The sequence below is a fragment of the Cetorhinus maximus genome, unplaced genomic scaffold, assembly GCF_964194155.1.
Source record: "Cetorhinus maximus unplaced genomic scaffold, sCetMax3.hap1.1 HAP1_SCAFFOLD_225, whole genome shotgun sequence".
In the NCBI taxonomy this organism is placed as follows: domain Eukaryota; kingdom Metazoa; phylum Chordata; class Chondrichthyes; order Lamniformes; family Cetorhinidae; genus Cetorhinus; species Cetorhinus maximus.
The window spans coordinates 49,648-67,702 of NW_027596194.1; the positions used below are offsets into that span (position 1 = coordinate 49,648).

Below are 18,055 nucleotides of genomic sequence, written 5' to 3' on the forward strand. Positions count from 1 at the left end.
CTTCCTTCCTTATACACTATGCCAGTTTCCTGAGTAAATACTGATGCAAAAAAACTGTTTAAGATCTCCCCCATCTCGTGAGGCTCCACACATAGACGACCACTCTGATCTTCAAGGGGACCAATTGTGTCCCTTACTATCCTTTTACTCTTAATATACTTGTAGAAACCCTTCGGGTTTACCTTCAAATTATCTGCCAAAGCAACCTCATGTCTTCTTTTTGCCTTCCTGATTTCCTTTTTTAGTATTTTCTTACATTTTCTATACTCTACAAGTACCTCATTTGTTTCTTGTTGCCTATACCTGCTATACACCTCTCTCTTCTTCTTAACCAGATCACCAATATCCCTTGAAAACCAAGGTTCCCTATGCCTGTTAACTTTGCCTTTAATCCTGACAGGAACATGCAAACTCTGCACTCTCAAAATTTCGCCTTTGAATGCCTTCCACTTACTGAACACATCCTTGCCAGAAAACAACTTATGCCAATCCACTCTTCCTAGATCCTTTCTCATTTCCACAAAATTGGCCTTTCTCCAATTTAGAATCTCAACTCGAGGACCAGACATATCCTTATCCATAATTAGCTTAAAACTAATGACATTGTGGTCACTGGACCCAAAATGTTCGCCTACACATACTTCTGTCACCTGACCTATCTGGTTCCCTAATAGGAGATCAAGTATTGCATCCTCTCTTGTTGGTACCTCTATATATTGATTTAGAAAACTTTCCTGAACACATTTGACAAACTCCAAGCCATCCAGCCCTTTTACAGTATGGGAGTCCCAGTCAATATGTGGAAAGTTAAAATCTCCTACTATCACAACTTTCTGTTTCTTACATCGGTCTGCTATCTCTCTACAGATTTGCTCCTCCAATTCTCTTTGACTATTGGGCGGTCTATTATACAACCCTATTAGTGTGGTCACACCTTTCCCGTTCCTCAGCTCCACCCATATGGCCTCTGTAGACGAGCCCTCCGGGCTGTCCTGCTTGTGCACAGCTGTGATATTTTCCCTGACTAGTAATGCCACTCCTCCCCCTTTCATCCCTCCCCCTCTATCACGTCTGAAACAACGGAACCCCGCAACATTGAGCTGCCAGTCCTGCCCCTCCTGCAACCAAGTCTCACTAATAGCAATAATGTCGTAATCCCACGTGCCAATCCACGCCCTAAGCTCATCTGCCTTTCCGACAATACTCCTTGCATTGAAATAGATGCACCTGAGAACATTTCTATCACGTACAAACCTTTGATTTCTGTCTATACATGCATTCCTCGCTTGACCTTTATCCTCCTCCACCTCACTATCTGCTCTAACACTCTGGTTCCCCTCCCCCTGCAAATCTAGTTTAAACGCCCCGGAGCAGCACTAGCAAACCTACCCACAAGGATGTTAGTCCCCCTCCAGTTCAGGTGCAAACCGTCCCATCGGAACAGGTCCCACCTTCCCTGGAACAGAGCCCAATTGTCCAGAAACATGAAGCCCTCCCTCCTGCACCATCTCCTTAGCCACATATTTAGCTGCATTATCCTCCTATTTCTAGCCTCACTAGCACGTGGCACGGGTATCACTCCTGAGATCGTAACCCTGGAGGTCCTGTCCTTCAACTTTGCACCTAACTCCCGAAACTCTCTTTGCAGGACCTCCTCCTCCTTCCTATCCACGTCATTGGTCCCTACATGGACCACGACATCTGGCTGCTCACCCTCCCTCCTGAGAATACTGAGAACTCGATCCGAGATATCGCGGACCCTGGCACCAGGGAGGCAACAGACCATCCGGGATTCTCGATCTCTCCCACAGAACCTCTTATCTGTCCCCCTAACTATCGAATCCCCTATCACTACTGCTCTCCTTTTTTCCCTCCCTCCTTTCTGAGCTGAGGGTCCAGCCTCGGTGCCAGAGACGCGACCACTACAACTTGTCCCTGGTAGGTTGTCCCCACCAACAGTATCCAAAACGGTATACCTATTGTTGATGGGAACGGCCACAGGGGTGCTCTGCTCTTTCTGTCTATTCCCCTTCCCTCTCCTGACAGTCACCCAGCTGCCTGCCTCTTGACTTTTAGGGGTGACTGTCTCCCTGAAACTCCTGTCTATTACTGCCTCTGCCTCCCGTATGATCCGAAGTTCATCCAGCTCCAGCTCCAGTTCCCTAACTCGGCTTCTCAGGAGCTGCAGCTGGATGCATCTTTTGCAGGTGTAGTCACCAGGGACAATTGTGCTGCCCCTGACTTCCCACATGCTGCATTCGGAGCACTCGACTGCCCTAACTGCTGCCTCCATTACCTACTCCTAATTTAATTAAAGGAACTTACCCGGCCTTACCTCACTGGGAGCAAGCTCGTACTCAGCCTCTGCTCGCCGAAGCCTCTCGAGCCAAAGCCTCAAAGCTCCACTCTTTCACTGGGCTACTCGCCCACTGGCCACTCACAGGCTGGCCACTCCTCTTCAGCTTCCCCTCCTTTTATTTTCAATCTCCGCGCTCTTTTTCAAATGACCTCCCCCACGCTCTCCGCGCTCTTTTTCAACTGACCTGCCTTCAAGATCCGCGCTCTTTTTCAAATGTTGAGTGCAAGAGTCCTTCTCCTCGATTCCCTCCTGAGTCGTGGTGACTGCGCTGACTTCTCCCAGAAATCTTCAGTCACTTCTCACCAGCGCCCTCTGTTGGATGTCCTTCCTCCTGTTGAGTGCAAGAGTCATATTGTAATCATTCTCCAGCAAAGATGTTTCTCTTGCATATCTTATTGAATTTATTAGCACATATTTTATACTCATGGCTCCAATTTTCGTCTGCCCACAAGTGGAAACATCTTCCCCTATGTCTCCGCTGTTGGACCATTTCATAACTTTAAAAGTCTCCCTCAGGTCACCCCCTACTATAGGGAAAAGAGTTCCATCATGTTTGGCCGAATATAACTCTTCAGCTTGTTAATACCCTCATTAGGTCCTGCATTTTATATCCTTCCTAGTACAGATTACCCAATAACTGCAGCAATACTCCAAGAGCAGCTGGCTAATGCCTAGCACAAGTTCAACATTACCTCCTTGCTGTTATACTCTACATCTCCAGCTACACAGCTGAGGGTTTTTCTATTGACATCTACTTGCACTGGTACCTTTAAAAGAAGGACTTGCATTTATGTAGTGCCTTTCATGACCACAGGGCATCCCAAAGCTCTTGATAACCAATTAAGTCCTTTTGAAGTGTAGTCACTGTTGTAATGTAGTAAACACAGTCAATTTGTGAACAGCAATCTCCCACAAGCAGCAGTGTGATAATGACCAGTGCTGCTTTTCCAGTGATGTTGGTCACGGGATAAACACTGGGGAGAACCCACCTCCTCTCCTTCTAAATAATGGCACGGGAGCTTTCATCCCCACCCGAGTGGGCAGACAGGGCTTCGGTTTAATGTCTATTCTGAAGGACAGCACCTCGGAGAGTGCAGCACTCCCTCCGCGTTTACTGTTCAAGGGTGAAATGGAAGTAAAATACAGACCAGCCTCAGTTCAACCGAGCGGCAGAATAGGCTCGAGAGGCTGAGAGGCCTTCTCTTATCCCTGTGCTCCGGCACCGCCCGGGATGTCAGCCATGGTTTTATCTTATCTGTTTTAAAGAATGTACTCCCCTACAAACGCCCCGGGAACTGGATTGTGTGCGAAGACAAGTAACGGGCGTTCAACGTGAACAAGTCTTTATTTTCCTTCCTTTGCCTAGGGTGAGATTGGTCCTCAAGGCTTCCCAGGAACTCCCGGTGATCATGGGTCCAAAGGAGATAAGGTCAGCCTCCAATAAGTTGAGTTCTCGCTGTTTTCTACTGCCATTTTTTTGATTTTTCATCCCAGCTGTCCATTGTTTTGTGATGTGGGCGATTTGGATAAATTTGAAGGGATCAATTTTTTAAGGAGTAACTTTCAATACAAGATTCCCTCGAGTAATGAGGCAGTAGGGGTGATTTAATTGAGGCATTTCGGATGGTTAAAGGACTTGGTAGGGTAGATAGAGGGAAACTATTTCCTCTAGTGGTGGGGGGGGAGTCTAGAATAAGGGGACATAACCTTAAAATTCGAGCCAGGCCCGTTCAGGGGTGATGTCAGGAAGGGCTTCTTCACACAAAAGGGGAGTGGAAATCTGGAACTCTCTCCCCCAAAATACTGACTGCTGAGGCTGGAGGACAGTGGCGGGGGGGCGGTGGTTAATTGAAAATGTCAACACTAGAGATTGATAGACTTTTGTTGGGTAAGGGTATGAAGGGATATGGAACCAAGGTTAAGATACAGATCAGCCACGATCTAAGTGAATAGTGGAGCAGGCCCGAGGGGCTGAAAGGCCTGTTCCAAAATAGAGAAAATGTCTGCCTTGGTAGGGTTTATTTTTGTGTCCGTTCTTGCGTTGTGGGCCTCACTGGCAAGGCCAGCATTTGTTGCCCATCCCTAATTGCCCTTGAACTGAGAGTGGCTTGCTCGGCCATTTCAGAGCGCTTTTAAGAGTCAACCACATTGCTGTGGGCCTGGGGCCACATGTAGGCCAGACCGGGTAAGGACAGCAGATTTCCCTTCCCTAAAGGGACATTCATGAACCAGATGGGTCCTAACTACAATATGTTAGTTTCTTGATCACTATTAATGGGTCTAGCTTTTTATTCCAGATTTATTAATTGATTGAATTTAAGTTCTCCCAACTGCTGTGGTGGGATTTGAACTCGTGTCTCAGGAGAATTAGCCAGGCCTCTGGGCTACTACACCAGTAACGTTACAACTATGCAACCATCCCCCACGTGCCTTAACTCTCCAGTAGACTACAGGAGCCTAGCACTGTGCTGCATACTCCCTCCTCTCAATAAAGGCTGTCCACTGGAGACAAATGAGGATTTTGAGCTTGAGGTGCAGGAGTTCAGAGGGCCTGCCCTTTGCCGTTTGCTCGAGAGGCAGCCCTTCGATTCAGATTAAGGCAGGACGATGTTGCGTGGTTGCGATACGTTGTTAATCCAGCTGGTTCTCTTGGCTTCTGAACCTCTGCTGTACACTTAAATCGGACCGGTCCCTGTCGGATTGTGTGCAGGCCTAAACCATTGGTTTTCATATCTCTTGCAGGGTGACCTGGGGGTTGGAGCCCCAGGACCAAAAGGACCTCCTGGACCGCCCGGACCACCTTGCCTACCAGGTCCGCCAGCGGTGGTCGCCAAGACAGACAAACTGGTGAGTTAATCTTGCCACTTGGTTAAAGTGGAGGGAAGACTGAATGCCGTAGAAGCATTGGATTTATATAGCGCCCTTCACAACCTCAGGACACCCCAAAACACTTCACAGCCAATGAAGGGCTTTTTGAAACGTAGCCGCTTTGGAGAGACAGCAGCTGGTTTGTGTACAGCAAGCTCCCACAATGCGTTAATGGCCAGATAATCTGGTTTTAGCGCTGTTGGCTGCAACACGAATATTGGCCGGAACCTCCCTGCTATTCGCTTCCCTGCTATTCTTTGAAATAGTATGCTGGGATATTTTACGTCCGCCAGAGAGAGTGGGCAGGGCCTCGATTTCACAAAAAAAAAACGGTACCTCCAACTGCATAGCACTCCTTCAGTCCTTCACTGGGAGCGTCAGTCTAGATAATGTGCTACCATTCTCCGGAGCGGGACTCGAACCCATAACCTGCTGATCTCGGAGGCAAGGGTGTTACCCACTGAGCCACAGCTGTTATACACGGCCAAGCTGTGAAACCCCTGTCGTGAGGGGCATGTCCTCTCCCACGACACTCCGATTTACTGAGCTCTTGCACCGCACATTGTGCAGGGAGATATCATTTGGGAGCGAGGGGATGTTAAAGCAAGTCGGCTCACCACAGCCTGTGCCCTGTGTCCTTTTAACTCCCTCTGGCGCGCACAGACTTTGCCAAGCATTTGTGTACGTTCGCTCAAGGGGGTGAACTGCCAGCCGGGTAACAACAACCATTCCCAGTATTTCTGGAGCAAAAGCCCTCCTGTCGGTTCCCCTGACACATCCCCTTCAACACGTGCAGACTTAGCTCTGCTGAGTAGCCCTGTGCCGCTCCCCCTCCCGACCCATGGATATCAAACTTCCGGGACAGAGTATATTCCAAGTAAGAACGTGTCTTTTCACTGCCTATTCTTCTTCCCCAGACCTTTCTCGATATGGAAGGTTCCGGATATGACGGAAACCTAGAAAACTTTCGGGTAGGTGCACTCTGCCGAGGGAGGTTTGCGCGATCGGGCCAGGGGTTAGAACGGCAGTTTAGGATCGCGTTGTGCCGGCCTTAAGAGGCGGCAGCCCCCGAGGCCGAGCAGAAAGGGTTTGACTGAGGTCCATTAACGTGCAAGTGGTACTCGAAGCAGCAGAAATGAAATTTCTTGTGTCTGAGGCAGGTAACCGCGCCCCCCCCCCCACCCCCACCCCACACACAACAACCAAAAGGGATAATTGTAACAGAAAGGAATGCCAGATGTCCGGTATCACCCAGCAGCTGGCTTCTAAGAAAGAGATATAAAGTATTTGCATTTATATAGCAACTTTTGCCTGGAATTTTCCCAGCCCTGTGAGGGCGGGACAGGGCATGGAATGACACTGGCGTGTTGGCTCCCCAACATGTTCCCGCCCCCCATACGCTTTTCCCAGTGGCAGGAGCTCCCAGTGGCAGTGTCCGTCCATCCGGCCAAATCCTCAACTACCGGCCACTTCCTGATAGGAGGGCGGGTTTGGCAGGAAGACACGGGTCCCCCGCTGTGTCAAGTGCTTGGGAAGGCACCGTGGGCAGCTTCCTGGCGAGAGGGCAGAGCTTCATTGTTTGGTCTTGCAGAGCGGTGTATAATGAAGAAGAAAGGTTGTATGCAGCACATCCGCAGGCATTTGGAACTGTTTCCCCTGCACTCTGATCCCCAAGGTGGCACTGGCTGCTATTCATAGGAGGCTGTTTGGACCTTCATTTTGTGGTGCCCTCTTGCTCACCGTTTACCCAAGCAGCGCTCCTTTCCCAGTAGGCTGTTAGCCGAATTCCTTCAACCCTTCCAACTGGCCCTCCCTCCGGCCCCACCGATTGGGCCTCCCTCTGGCCCCTCCCTTCCGGCCTGCCTCTGGCCCCTCCCATTGGGCCTTCCTCCGGCCCCGCCCATTGGCCCTCCCTCCGGTCCGTCCCATTGGGCCTCCCTTCACCCTCTCCCGTTGGGCCTCCCTCCACCCTCTCCCATTGGGCCTCCCTCCACCCCCTCCCGTTGGGCCTCCCTCCACCCCCTCCCATTGGGCCTCCCTCCAGCCCCTCCCATTGGGCCTCCCTCCGCCCCCTCCCATTGGGCCTCCCTCCGGCCCCTCCCATTGGGTCTCCCTCCGCCCCCTCCCATTGGGCCTCCTGTGTCTGTGCCCTGCTTGCCAGTTGGCTGACTCGGGTAAGATTAAGCCTGCAGGCGCTATGGAAATGGCCGGGCTTGCGGGAGACCGGAATAGACCCTGGAGCTGGCTCCCTGACCCCTGACCCCCACCGTGGGAAAATCCAGGCCTTTTGTGTCCTCCGCTATTCCCCCCAAGCCACAGCTACGGGCTGCCTTTGAAAGTTTGGAGACTGTGGTAACGCAGCAGCAGCAGCCCATTGACGCACAGCAAGATCCCACAAGCAGCCGTGATGTAAGCGACCCTCGGGTAGATTTGGTGGCGATGCTGGGCAGATGCCACTGGTCAGGGAGTCCGGGGTCTTGTCTAAACTGGCCTTTCCCCTTCTCCCCCCCACCCTCCCCGTTTTAGCTCAGTGAGCGACAGTGTGTGAAGATGGAATGATTTAATTCTATTTCTCCTTCAGGGATTGCCTGGGCTCCCTGGACCACCCGGACTCCCTGGTCTTCCTGGTCTCCCTGGAGTGTTTGGTATGAACAGTACGGTCGTACCCGGACCCCCAGGAGCAGATGGAAGGCCTGGTATCCCTGGACCGATGGGACCTCCGGTAAGTGGAAAGCTAATGACAGCAATTCTATAGCACTTTCCGTGTTAGTTCACCCGACCGGCATTCTGAATCCAGAGCCTCGCTTCACTCCCGACTTATTTAAAAGAGGGACATTAATAAACATTTCTGACTTGCAAACTGAAAACTCCGGTACAACAAAAGCGGTTTGCATTTATATAGCACCTCTGGTGCAGTGAAACGTCCCCAGGTGCTTCACAGGAGCGCTAACAAAATGAAGCTTGACAACTGTTCCACATCAAGAGATATTAGGGCAGATGAATGAAAGCTTGGTCAATGAATTAGGTTTAAGGGAGCATCTTAAAAGAGGAGACAGAGGTTGAGAGGTGAAGAGGTTTAAGGAGGGGATTCCAGAGTTTAGGACCTAGGCAGCTAAGGCCCAGCCACCAATGGTGGGGCAAAGGAAATGGGAGAAGCTCAGTGGATTACTGAAGCAGCCTATGTCCAAATGCAGCAAGACCTGGACAACATCCAGGCTTGGGCTGATAAGTGGCAAGTAACATTCACGCCACACAAGTGTCAGGCAATGACCATCTCCAACAACAGAGAATCTAACCATTCAATGGCATTACCATCACTGAATCCCCCACTATGAACATCCTGGGGGTTACCATTGACCAGAAACTGAACTGGACTAGCCACATAAATACTGTGGCTACAAAAGCAGGTCAGAGGCTGGGAATGCTGCGGCGAGTAACTCACCTCCTGACTCCCCCAAAGCCTGTCCACCATCTACAAGGCACAAGTCAGGAGTGTGATGGGATACTTTCCGCTTGCCTGGATGAGTGCAGCTCCCACAACACTCAAGAAGCTTGACAGCATCCAGGACAAAGCAGCCCGCTTGATTGGCACCACATCCACAAACATTCACTCCCTCCACCACCGACGCACAGTGGCAGCAGTGTGTACCATCTACAAGATGCACTGCATAAATTCACCAAGGCTCCTTCAACAGCACCTTCCAAACCCACGACCATTACCAACTAGAAGGACAAGGGCAGCAGATAGATGGGAACATCACCACATGGAAGTTCCCCTCCAAGTCACTCAGCATCCTGACTTGGAAATATATCAGCCGTTCCTTCACTGTCACTGGGTCAAAATCCTGGAACTCCCTCCCTAACAGCACTGTGGGTGTACCTACACCACAGGGATTGCAGTGGTCTAAGAAGGCAGCTCACCACTACCTTCTCAAGGGGCAATTAGTGGCGGGCAATAAATGCTGGCTTAGCCAGCGATGCCCACATCCCATGAATGAATATAAAGAATGAGGCCAGAATTAGTGGGGTGCAGATAGGGATGTGGAGCTGATAGAGGTCAGAGAGATGGAGGAGGGTGCGAGGAGGTCATGGAGGGATTTGGACACAAGGATATCACTTTTAAATTGAAGGCATTAAGGAACCGTGAACCAGTGTGGGTCAGCGAGCACAGGGGTGGTGGGTGAAGGGGCCAGGGCGCAGTTTAGGACAGGGATGGATGAAGTTTTGGGGTGAGCTGACGTTTCTGGAGGGTGGTAAATGAGAGGCGGGGCTGGAGAGCGTTGGAACAGGGGTCTGCCCCTACATCCTCACCAGCTTTGATAAAAGCAATTAAAATCGTCAGCTCAACTACAGTTTTAAAGTTCAGGAAAGTTACAGTGCGCCCTCATTCTGACCACCCGCTCTGAACGTTCTCGCCCGGCCAGGCCCTCCGCTTACGCAGGGTTTGCCTTTTCCGCTTTGACATACGTGGGGCTCCTTAAAACCTCACCACCCTGTGTCATCTGGACATTTGCCTCTGTTCTTCCAACATCCCCGAGCAGACCCTTCCTCCACTCCGACCCCGCCCCCATGCTCATTAAAAGAATCTTTTTCTCTTGTGACGCTGATTTATTTTTTTTCCTGATGCCTGACTGGATTGTCACGGTGATGCTTTTTCTTTTCTCCCCTCCTTTCAGGGGCCTAGCGGCCCACCAGGACAAGATGGCCGACCGGGAGTGTCGGGGGAGAAAGGAACGCAGGTATGTCACCCCGCTCCAGTAGCAACATGAAGCATGGTTAGGATTTGCTCCTGTTCTGTTTGCTGATGAAGCGTGTCTTGCACTTTCAGGGCGAGCCTGGTGACTTGGGTCTCCCGGGAGCTCAGGGGCCGAAGGTAAGGCCAACACCTCCTTACTACTAGGCCGTGGTTCGCGACCCCAGCTCGTTCGATGGAGGGCTAGTGGCTGTAGGCTTGGGCAACAAGAGATCCGAGATTTTCTACCGATGATCATTTAATGGCCACCATTACTGAGACTAGGGCCAGGATTTTATGGCCTACTCCCGCCCGTCAGGATATTACAGTCCCGCCGAACCGAATGTGGAGATTTAAATGGCTCACCACATCCGCCGGGGTTGGTGGGGGTGGAGACACACCATGGCGGGGCCATAAGATACTGGCCTAGCTATTTTTTTTTATATATTTCAAATTTTATTAATTGAGTTCCGCTGCCAACATGGGATTTGAACTCATGTGCCCCAGGGCATTAGCCTGGCCTCTGGGTTACCAGTTCAGTGACATCAGCACTATTCCACCATCTCCAAAGCTGGGCAGCCACCTCACGATAGAACAAGCCTGACGGCCACTGAGGGAAGAAGTCGGTTGTCTGCTTTCTCGTTAATAAGAAAGACTTGCATCGAATCACATGGCCTGTGTGGCACAGGTCGACCCGCATGAGTCTCCCCCCAACCTCACGCAACCCCAGCCTATCAGGAGATCCTTCTATTCCTTTCTCCATCGTGTGTTTATCCAGCTTCCCCTTAAAGGTATCTACCCCATTCACCTCAACCACTCTCTGTGGTAGTGTGCTCCACATTCTCACCACTCTCTGTGGTAGTGTGCTCCACATTCTCACCACTCTGTGGTAGTGTGCTCCACATTCTCACCACTCTCTGTGGTAGTGTGCTCCACATTCTCACCACTCTCTGTGGTAGTGTGCTCCACATTCTCACCACTCTCTGTGGTAGTGTGCTCCACATTCTCACCACTCTCTGTGGTAGTGTGCTCCACATTCTCACCACTCTCTGTGGTAGTGTGCTCCACATTCTCACCACTCTCTGTGGTAGTGTGTTCCACATTCTCACCACTCTCTGTGGTAGTGTGCTCCACATTCTCACCACTCTCTGTGGTAGTGTGTTCCACATTCTCACCACTCTCTGTGGTAGTGTGCTCCACATTCTCACCACTCTCTGTGGTAGTGTGCTCCACATTCTCACCACTCTCTGTGGTAGTGTGCTCCACATTCTCACCATTCTCTGTGGTAGTGTGCTCCACATTCTCACCACTCTCTGTGGTAGTGTGCTGCACATTCTCACCACTCTCTGTGGTAGTGTGCTCCACATTCTCACCACTCTCTGTGGCAGTGTGCTCCACATTCTCACCACTCTCTGTGGTAGTGTGCTCCACATTCTCACCACTCTCTGAGTAAAGAAGATTTTCCTGAATGCCCGGTTGGATTTATTCATGACTATCTTATATTTGTAGCCCCTTGTTAGGGCTTCCCACTCAAGCTATCCTATCAAACACCTCCATAATTTTAAAGACCTCTATTGCTCACCCCCTCAGCCCTCTCTTTTCTTGAGAAAAGTGCTCCAGCCTGTTAAATATTTCAAACTTTCATTTACATAGCACCTTTCCCAACCTCAAGACGTCCCGAAGTGCTTTACAGCCAACAGAAATACTTTAGAAATGTTGCTGGTCTTATGATGTAGGGTAAACGCAACAACCAATTTGTGGACAGCCAGCTCCCACAAAGAACCATGAACAGATGACCTGGTTTTCGTCATGTTTGTTGGCCGGAGCTCTGGGGAGAACTCCCCCTGCTCTTCTACAAATAGTGCAATAGAACCTTTTACACCCCCCTGAGAGGGCAGACAGGGCTTCGGTTTAACGCCTCACCCTGAAAGGTGGCACCTCTGACAGTGCGGCACTCCGACCGCACCGCACTGGAGTGTCAACCTAGATCTCGTGCCTGAGGGTGGAACATGTACCCAGCACCTTCAGACTCTGAGGTGCTGCCAACAAGTCACACGAGGAAGTTAAATGAATAAAGATAACTGTGCAATGGTCAATCAGCCAAGAGGGTAGCGCAGTATAAAAATGGAACAGTAGCTGGATTTTAACCATTGTTACACATTTTCCTCTCCCGAGCCCTGGGAAATGGTGTCTTAATAAGAGTGTGACTCCAGTTACGGACCAATCACGCGCTGCCGTTGACCTGTTTTTCCTCTTCACTTACTTCTTTCTCTTCCACTCAGAGCTCACTCTGTTCTCTTCCTCCTCAGTAATTGAAGTTTTCCAGCACTCCTTCCCCGTTTGGATCCTTGTATGTATTAGAATGGATGTTTCCCTGTGGCGGTGTTGCATGTGGACTAACCCCGGATCTTGGTTATGTTGCTCTGGTTTAACTGCTAAGCAGAATTGAAGTGGTTTGCCGCTGGGGCGAGGAAAGTTGGCGCTGGCCAATAAATTTCCGTTCATAAATCATATCGGGCTTTCCAAATCAAAGCACAAAGAACGGTCCAACCCATGATGTACAAACTTAGTGCAGCGGGACTTGCTTACCTCATTCAGTAACAGGAATTCTCAGCTTGAGTTGAGTTCCGTGGATTGCTCCCCACTACCCAGATGTTGTACCCTTGGCCACCTCAAGGAACAAGTGTACCAGGAAGGGTCACCAGCTCCAAGTTCTCACATTTCTTCTCTGTTCCCTCAATTGGAAATCAAATGTACAAGAGCGATAGGTCTGGTGGTGTGCCTCCAGTCATTAGCTCATTGTCTATTAGAAGGGAGAACGAGCTGAACTTTGCTGTTATTTATGAAATGGTGAAAATTGAGGATAACCTTGACCGAGAGCACACAAAACAGGAGCAGGAGTAGACCACACAGCCCATCGAGCTGCTCCCCCATTCAATACGATCATGGCTGATCTTAGGCTTCAACTCCATTTTCCCACCCACTCCCCATATCCCTTAATTCCCTGAGAGACCGAAAACCTGTTTCTATCCCAGCCTTAAATGTATTCCACAACCCCCTGGGGGTAGAGAGTTCCATAGATTCACAACCCTTTGAGTGAAATAATTCCCCCTCATCCCAGTCCTAAATGATTAGCCCCTTATCCTGAGGCTGTGCCCCTGTGTTTTAGACTCCCCGACCAGCGGAAACAATCTTACTATCCACCCTATCAAACCCTTTCAGAATCTTGTAGGTTTCAGTGAGATCGCCTCTCATTCTTCTAAACTTCAGAGAATATAGACCCAGTTCACTCAGCCTCTCGTCATAGGACAACCCCCTAATCCCAGGGACCAATCTAGTGAATATTCACTGTACCACCTCCAATGCAAGTATACCCTTTCTTAAATATGGAGACTGAAACTGCACACACTATTCCAGATGTGGTCTCGCCAAAACCCTGTACAAATTGTAGCAAGACTTCATTATTCTTGTATTCCAATCCTCTTGCAATAAAGACCAACATGCCATTTGCCTTCCTAATTGCATGCTGCACCTGCATGCTAACTTTGTGTGTTCCCTGTACAAGTCTAGCCAAGTCTTTTTGAACATCAACACTTACAATTTCACACCTTTCAAGAAATATTCTGCTTTTCTATGTCAGTGAGCAAAGTGAATAACTTCACACTTCCCTACATTATTCTCACATGTGTACATGCCACAAAGATAGGTAGGAAAGTGTGTTGTGAAGAGGACATAAGGAGGTTACGGATGGATATGGATAGGTTGAGTGAGTGGGCAAATAGCGTATAAAGTAAGAAAATGTGAAGTTGTTCAATTTGACAGGAAGAACAAAAAAGCAGAGCATTACTTAAATGGAGAACAGCTGCAGAATTCCGAAGTACAGAGGGATCTGGGTGTTCTAGTAAATGAGTCACAAAAAGTTAGTATGCAGATACAGCAAGTAATTAAGAAGGCGAATGGAATGCTATCCTTTATTATGAGAGGGATTGAACATAAAAGTAAGGATGTTATGCTTCAGTTATACAGGGCATCGGTGAGACCACATCTCGGATACTATGTGCAATTTTGGTCTCCATATTTAAGGAAGGATGTAAATGCATTGGAGGCGGTTCAGAGGAGGTTTACTAGATTGACACCTGGAATGAGTGGGTTGTCTTATGAGGAAAGGTTGGCCAGACTGGGCTTGTTTCCACTGGAGTTTAGAAGAGTGAGGGGTGATTTGATTGAAGTATACAAGATCCTGAACGGCCTTGACAAGGTGGATGTGGAAAGGATGTTTCCTCTTGTGGGTGAGTCCAGAACTAGGGGGCACTGTTTTAAAATTAGGGGTTGCCCTTTTAGGACAGAGATGAGGAGAGATTTTTCTCTCAGAGGGCTGTGCGACTTTAGAACTCTGCCTCAGAAGATGGTGGAGGCTGGGGTCACTGAATATTTTAAGGCAGAGGGAGATAGATTCTTGTTAGACAAGGGAATCAAAGGCTATCAGGGGTAGACGGGAATTTGAAACCCAAACAGATCAGCAATGATCTTATTGAATGGCGTAGCAGGCTCGAGGGGCCGAATGGCCTACTTCTGCTCCTATTTCTTATGTTCATATGTACACACATATGAATTAGGAGCAGGAGTAGGCCATTCAGCTCCTCGAATCTGCTCCACCATTTGATAAGCTCATGGCTGATCTGATTGTGGCCTCAGCTCTGCTTTGCTGCCCACCCCTGATAACCTTTAACTCCTTTGTCAGTCAGGAATCTATTTAACTCAGCCTTAAAAATACCCACTGACCCAGCCTCCACTGCTCTCTGCGGGTTTTATTTCAGTATGGGTCTCTTTCTTCTCAGTTATTGCAAAGTTCAAGTTTTCTTAATATAAAGACAGAGCCTTTAGCACAATAGAATACCATTCAGCCCATTGTGTCTGTGCTGGCTCTTTGAAAGAGCTATCCAATTAGTCCCACTCCCCCACAATGATGGCAGGACTGTCCTATGAAGAGATATTGGGCAAACTGGGCCTGTATTCTCTAGAGTTTCGAAGAATGAGAGGTGATCGCATTGAAGCCTACAAAATACTTAAAAGGATAGACAGAGTAGATGCAGGTAAGACTCCCTGGTTGGGGAGTCTAGGACCAGTGGACACAATTTCAAAATAAGGGGGAAGCCACTTAGGACTGAGATGAGGAGAATTTTTTTTTACTCAGAGGGTTGTGAAACTTTGGAATTCTCCACCCCAGAGGGCTGTGGAAGCTCTGTTATTGGGTATGTTTAAATCAGAGGTTGACAGGTTTCTAAATACCATTGACATAATGGGATATGGGGATAGTGTGGAGAAAAGGCATTGAAGTGGATGATCAGCCATGTTGGTATTGAATAGTGGAGCAGGCTCGATGGGCTGAATGGCCTACTCCTGTTCCTATGTTCCATTATTTTTCCTTTTTAAGTATATATCCAATTCCCTTTTGAAATTTATTGTTGAATTTATTCTATCGCTTTTGCAGATCACAATGCACTATGTCAAAAAACATTCTCCTCGTCACCTCTCTTTGTCCCATGGTTACCGACCCTCCTGCCAAGGAAACAGTTTCTCCTGATTAACTCTATCAAAATCCCTCTATAAACTTTTAGCCCCTCCCCTCGCTATCTCTCCCTTGCTATCTCTCCCTCTCTCTATCTCTACTCTTCTCTCTACCTCTCTAGCTCTTTCTCTCTTTCTCTTTATCTCCCTCTGTCTATCTCCCTCTGTCTATCTCCCCCTGTCTATCTCTCCCTCTCTATCTCTCCCTCTCTACCTCTCCCTCTCTACCTCTCCCTCTCTACCTCTCCCTCTCTACCTCTCCCTCTCTATCTCTCCCTCTCTACCTCTCCCTCTCTACCTCTCCCTCTCTATCTCTCCCTCTCTACCTCTCCCTCTCTACCTCTCCCTCTCTATCTCTCCATCTCTACCTCTCCCTCTCTACCTCTCCCTCTCTACCTCTCCCTCTCTACCTCTCCCTCTCTACCTCTCCCTCTCTACCTCTCCCTCTCTATCTCTCCCTCTCTATCTCTCCCTCTCTATCTCTCCCTCTCTCTCCTCTACATGTACTGTTATAAGTAGATGCATGTTCTGCTCTTCTAGGCAGGGCTGAGTGTTTGCTATTGCAGTGTTCTATTCCGTGAAGTGTGCTGAATATTTTTGTGTCAGTTACAATTCGGTACTGAAGAAATTTTTAATCTTCACTTGTGGTCAGTTTCACCCTCATGCTCTTCAAAATAGTGTCAAGGGATCCTTTACATTCACCTGAGAGAGCAGAGGGGGGGGCTCTGTTTAAAGTCACGTCCAAAGACAACATCTCTGGCAGTGCAGCACTCCCTTAGCTCTGCATTGTTGTGTCAGCCTGGATTGTTGTGCTGAAGGACATAGACAAGTTGGTGGAGTGGGCAGACAGGTGGCAGATGAAGTTCAATGCAGAGAAATGTGAAGGCATTCAATTTGGCAGGAAGAGCACGGAGAGACGATATAATATAAAGCGTACAATTCTAAAGGCAGTGTAGCTAGCCAAGGGACCTGGGTGTATATGTGCATAAGTCATTGAAGGTGGCAGGATGGGTTGGGAGTGCAGTTCATAAAGCATACAGTACCCTAGGCTTCTTTAATAGGGGCATAGAATACAAGAGCAAGGAGGTTATGTTAAACTTGTACAAGACACTAGTTCAGCCTTAGCTGGAGTTTTGGATCCAGTTCTGGGTGCCGCACTTTAGGGAGAATGTGAAGGCTTCAGGGAAGGTACCAGAAAAGATTCACGAGAATGATTCCAGGGATGAGGAACTTCAGTTCCGTGGATGGGTTGGCGATGTTGGGACTGTTTTCTTTGGAGAAGAGAAGGCTGAGGGGAGATTTGGTAGAGTTGCTCAAAATCATGAGGGATTTGGGCTGTGTAGATAGGGGAGAAAATGTTCCCACTTGTGAAAGGATTGAGAACGAGAGGGCACAAGTTGAAAATAATCATCAAAAGAAGCAACGGCGACATAAGGAAAGGCTTTTCTACACGGTGAGTGTTTAGGATCTGGAATGCGCTGCCTGAGGGTGTGGGTGGAGGCAGGTTCAGTCGAGGTATTCGAGAGGGAATTGGGTCATTATCTGAAAAGGGAGAATGTGCAGGGTTACGGGGAGAAGGCAAGAGAAGGGCACCAGGTGAACTGCTCATCCGGAGAGCGGGCGCAGATGGGCCGAATGGCCTCCTTCAGCACTCTAACAATTCTGTGGAGTGTCTGGAGTGCGGCTTGGATCCAGGAGAGTCTGCCTCTGAGGCGAGAGTGCCACCCACTGAGCCACGTTTGATACGGTTTTCGAATGAAATAGAAAAAGAATTGCCAAAATTTGAAGAGATTTTTAAAAAAAAATCAAGAGGGGCTGTGCTGGCTTTGATTGGATGTTGTTTCACACTCAAGCAGAATCATTTTGTATCATCTTACCTTCTGTTTGCAGGGTTCCCCAGGACAGACTGGGTCTCCAGGTCAGCCTGGTTTAGCTGGCTTGCCAGGGCCAATAGGACCCCGAGGACCCCCAGGCCCCCCTGGACCACCGTCAGCGAGTCTCCGGGCTGGCTTTGTAAGTTCTTGTCACCTATGTTTTGATACTGCATAACCTGACCTGCTCTCTGTCTCTGAACTGTGCATGGCCAACTTACGCCATTTTGTGACCAAGATTTTCGCCAACTTCAAGCTCCCTGGGATTTGGTGGCTGGTGAAAACAATAATCCGATCACTCTCAGGATGTGAATGTTGCTGGCAAGGCCAGTTTTAATCACCCACCCCTAATTGCCTGACAGAAGGTGGCAGTGAGCCACCACCTTGAACCGTTGCTGTCTATGTGGTGAAGTTATTCCCACCATGCTGTTAGACTGCAGCTCAAACAACACTCAAGAGTTTTGACCTTGTCCCGGACAAAGCAGCCTGCCTGATTGGCACCCCATCCGCCACCTTCAACATTCACTCCCTCCACCACCGACGCACAGTAGCAGCAGTGTGCACCATCTACAAGATGCACTGCAACAATTCGCCAAGGCTCCTTAGACAGCACCGTCCAAACCCACAACCTTTACCACCAAGAAAGACAAGGGCAGC

At 49.1% G+C, this 18,055-nt stretch overlaps 1 protein-coding gene across 1 annotated transcript in view; it reads left to right on the forward strand.

Annotated features, from left to right (window-relative positions):
* Positions 1–3,725: 3,725 nt before the first annotated feature.
* The window catches only part of LOC144673056 (uncharacterized), a gene marked incomplete at its 5' end in the record, with an annotated part of 72,908 nt that continues 58,578 nt past the window's right edge, over positions 3,726–18,055 (forward strand). The window contains 7 exons of the mRNA XM_078535053.1: positions 3,726–3,788; positions 5,102–5,206; positions 6,145–6,198; positions 7,809–7,949; positions 9,904–9,966; positions 10,056–10,100; positions 17,418–17,540. Coding sequence (XP_078391179.1) covers positions 3,726–3,788; positions 5,102–5,206; positions 6,145–6,198; positions 7,809–7,949; positions 9,904–9,966; positions 10,056–10,100; positions 17,418–17,540 — 594 coding nt within the window. The remainder of the gene's footprint in view (positions 3,789–5,101; positions 5,207–6,144; positions 6,199–7,808; positions 7,950–9,903; positions 9,967–10,055; positions 10,101–17,417; positions 17,541–18,055) is intronic.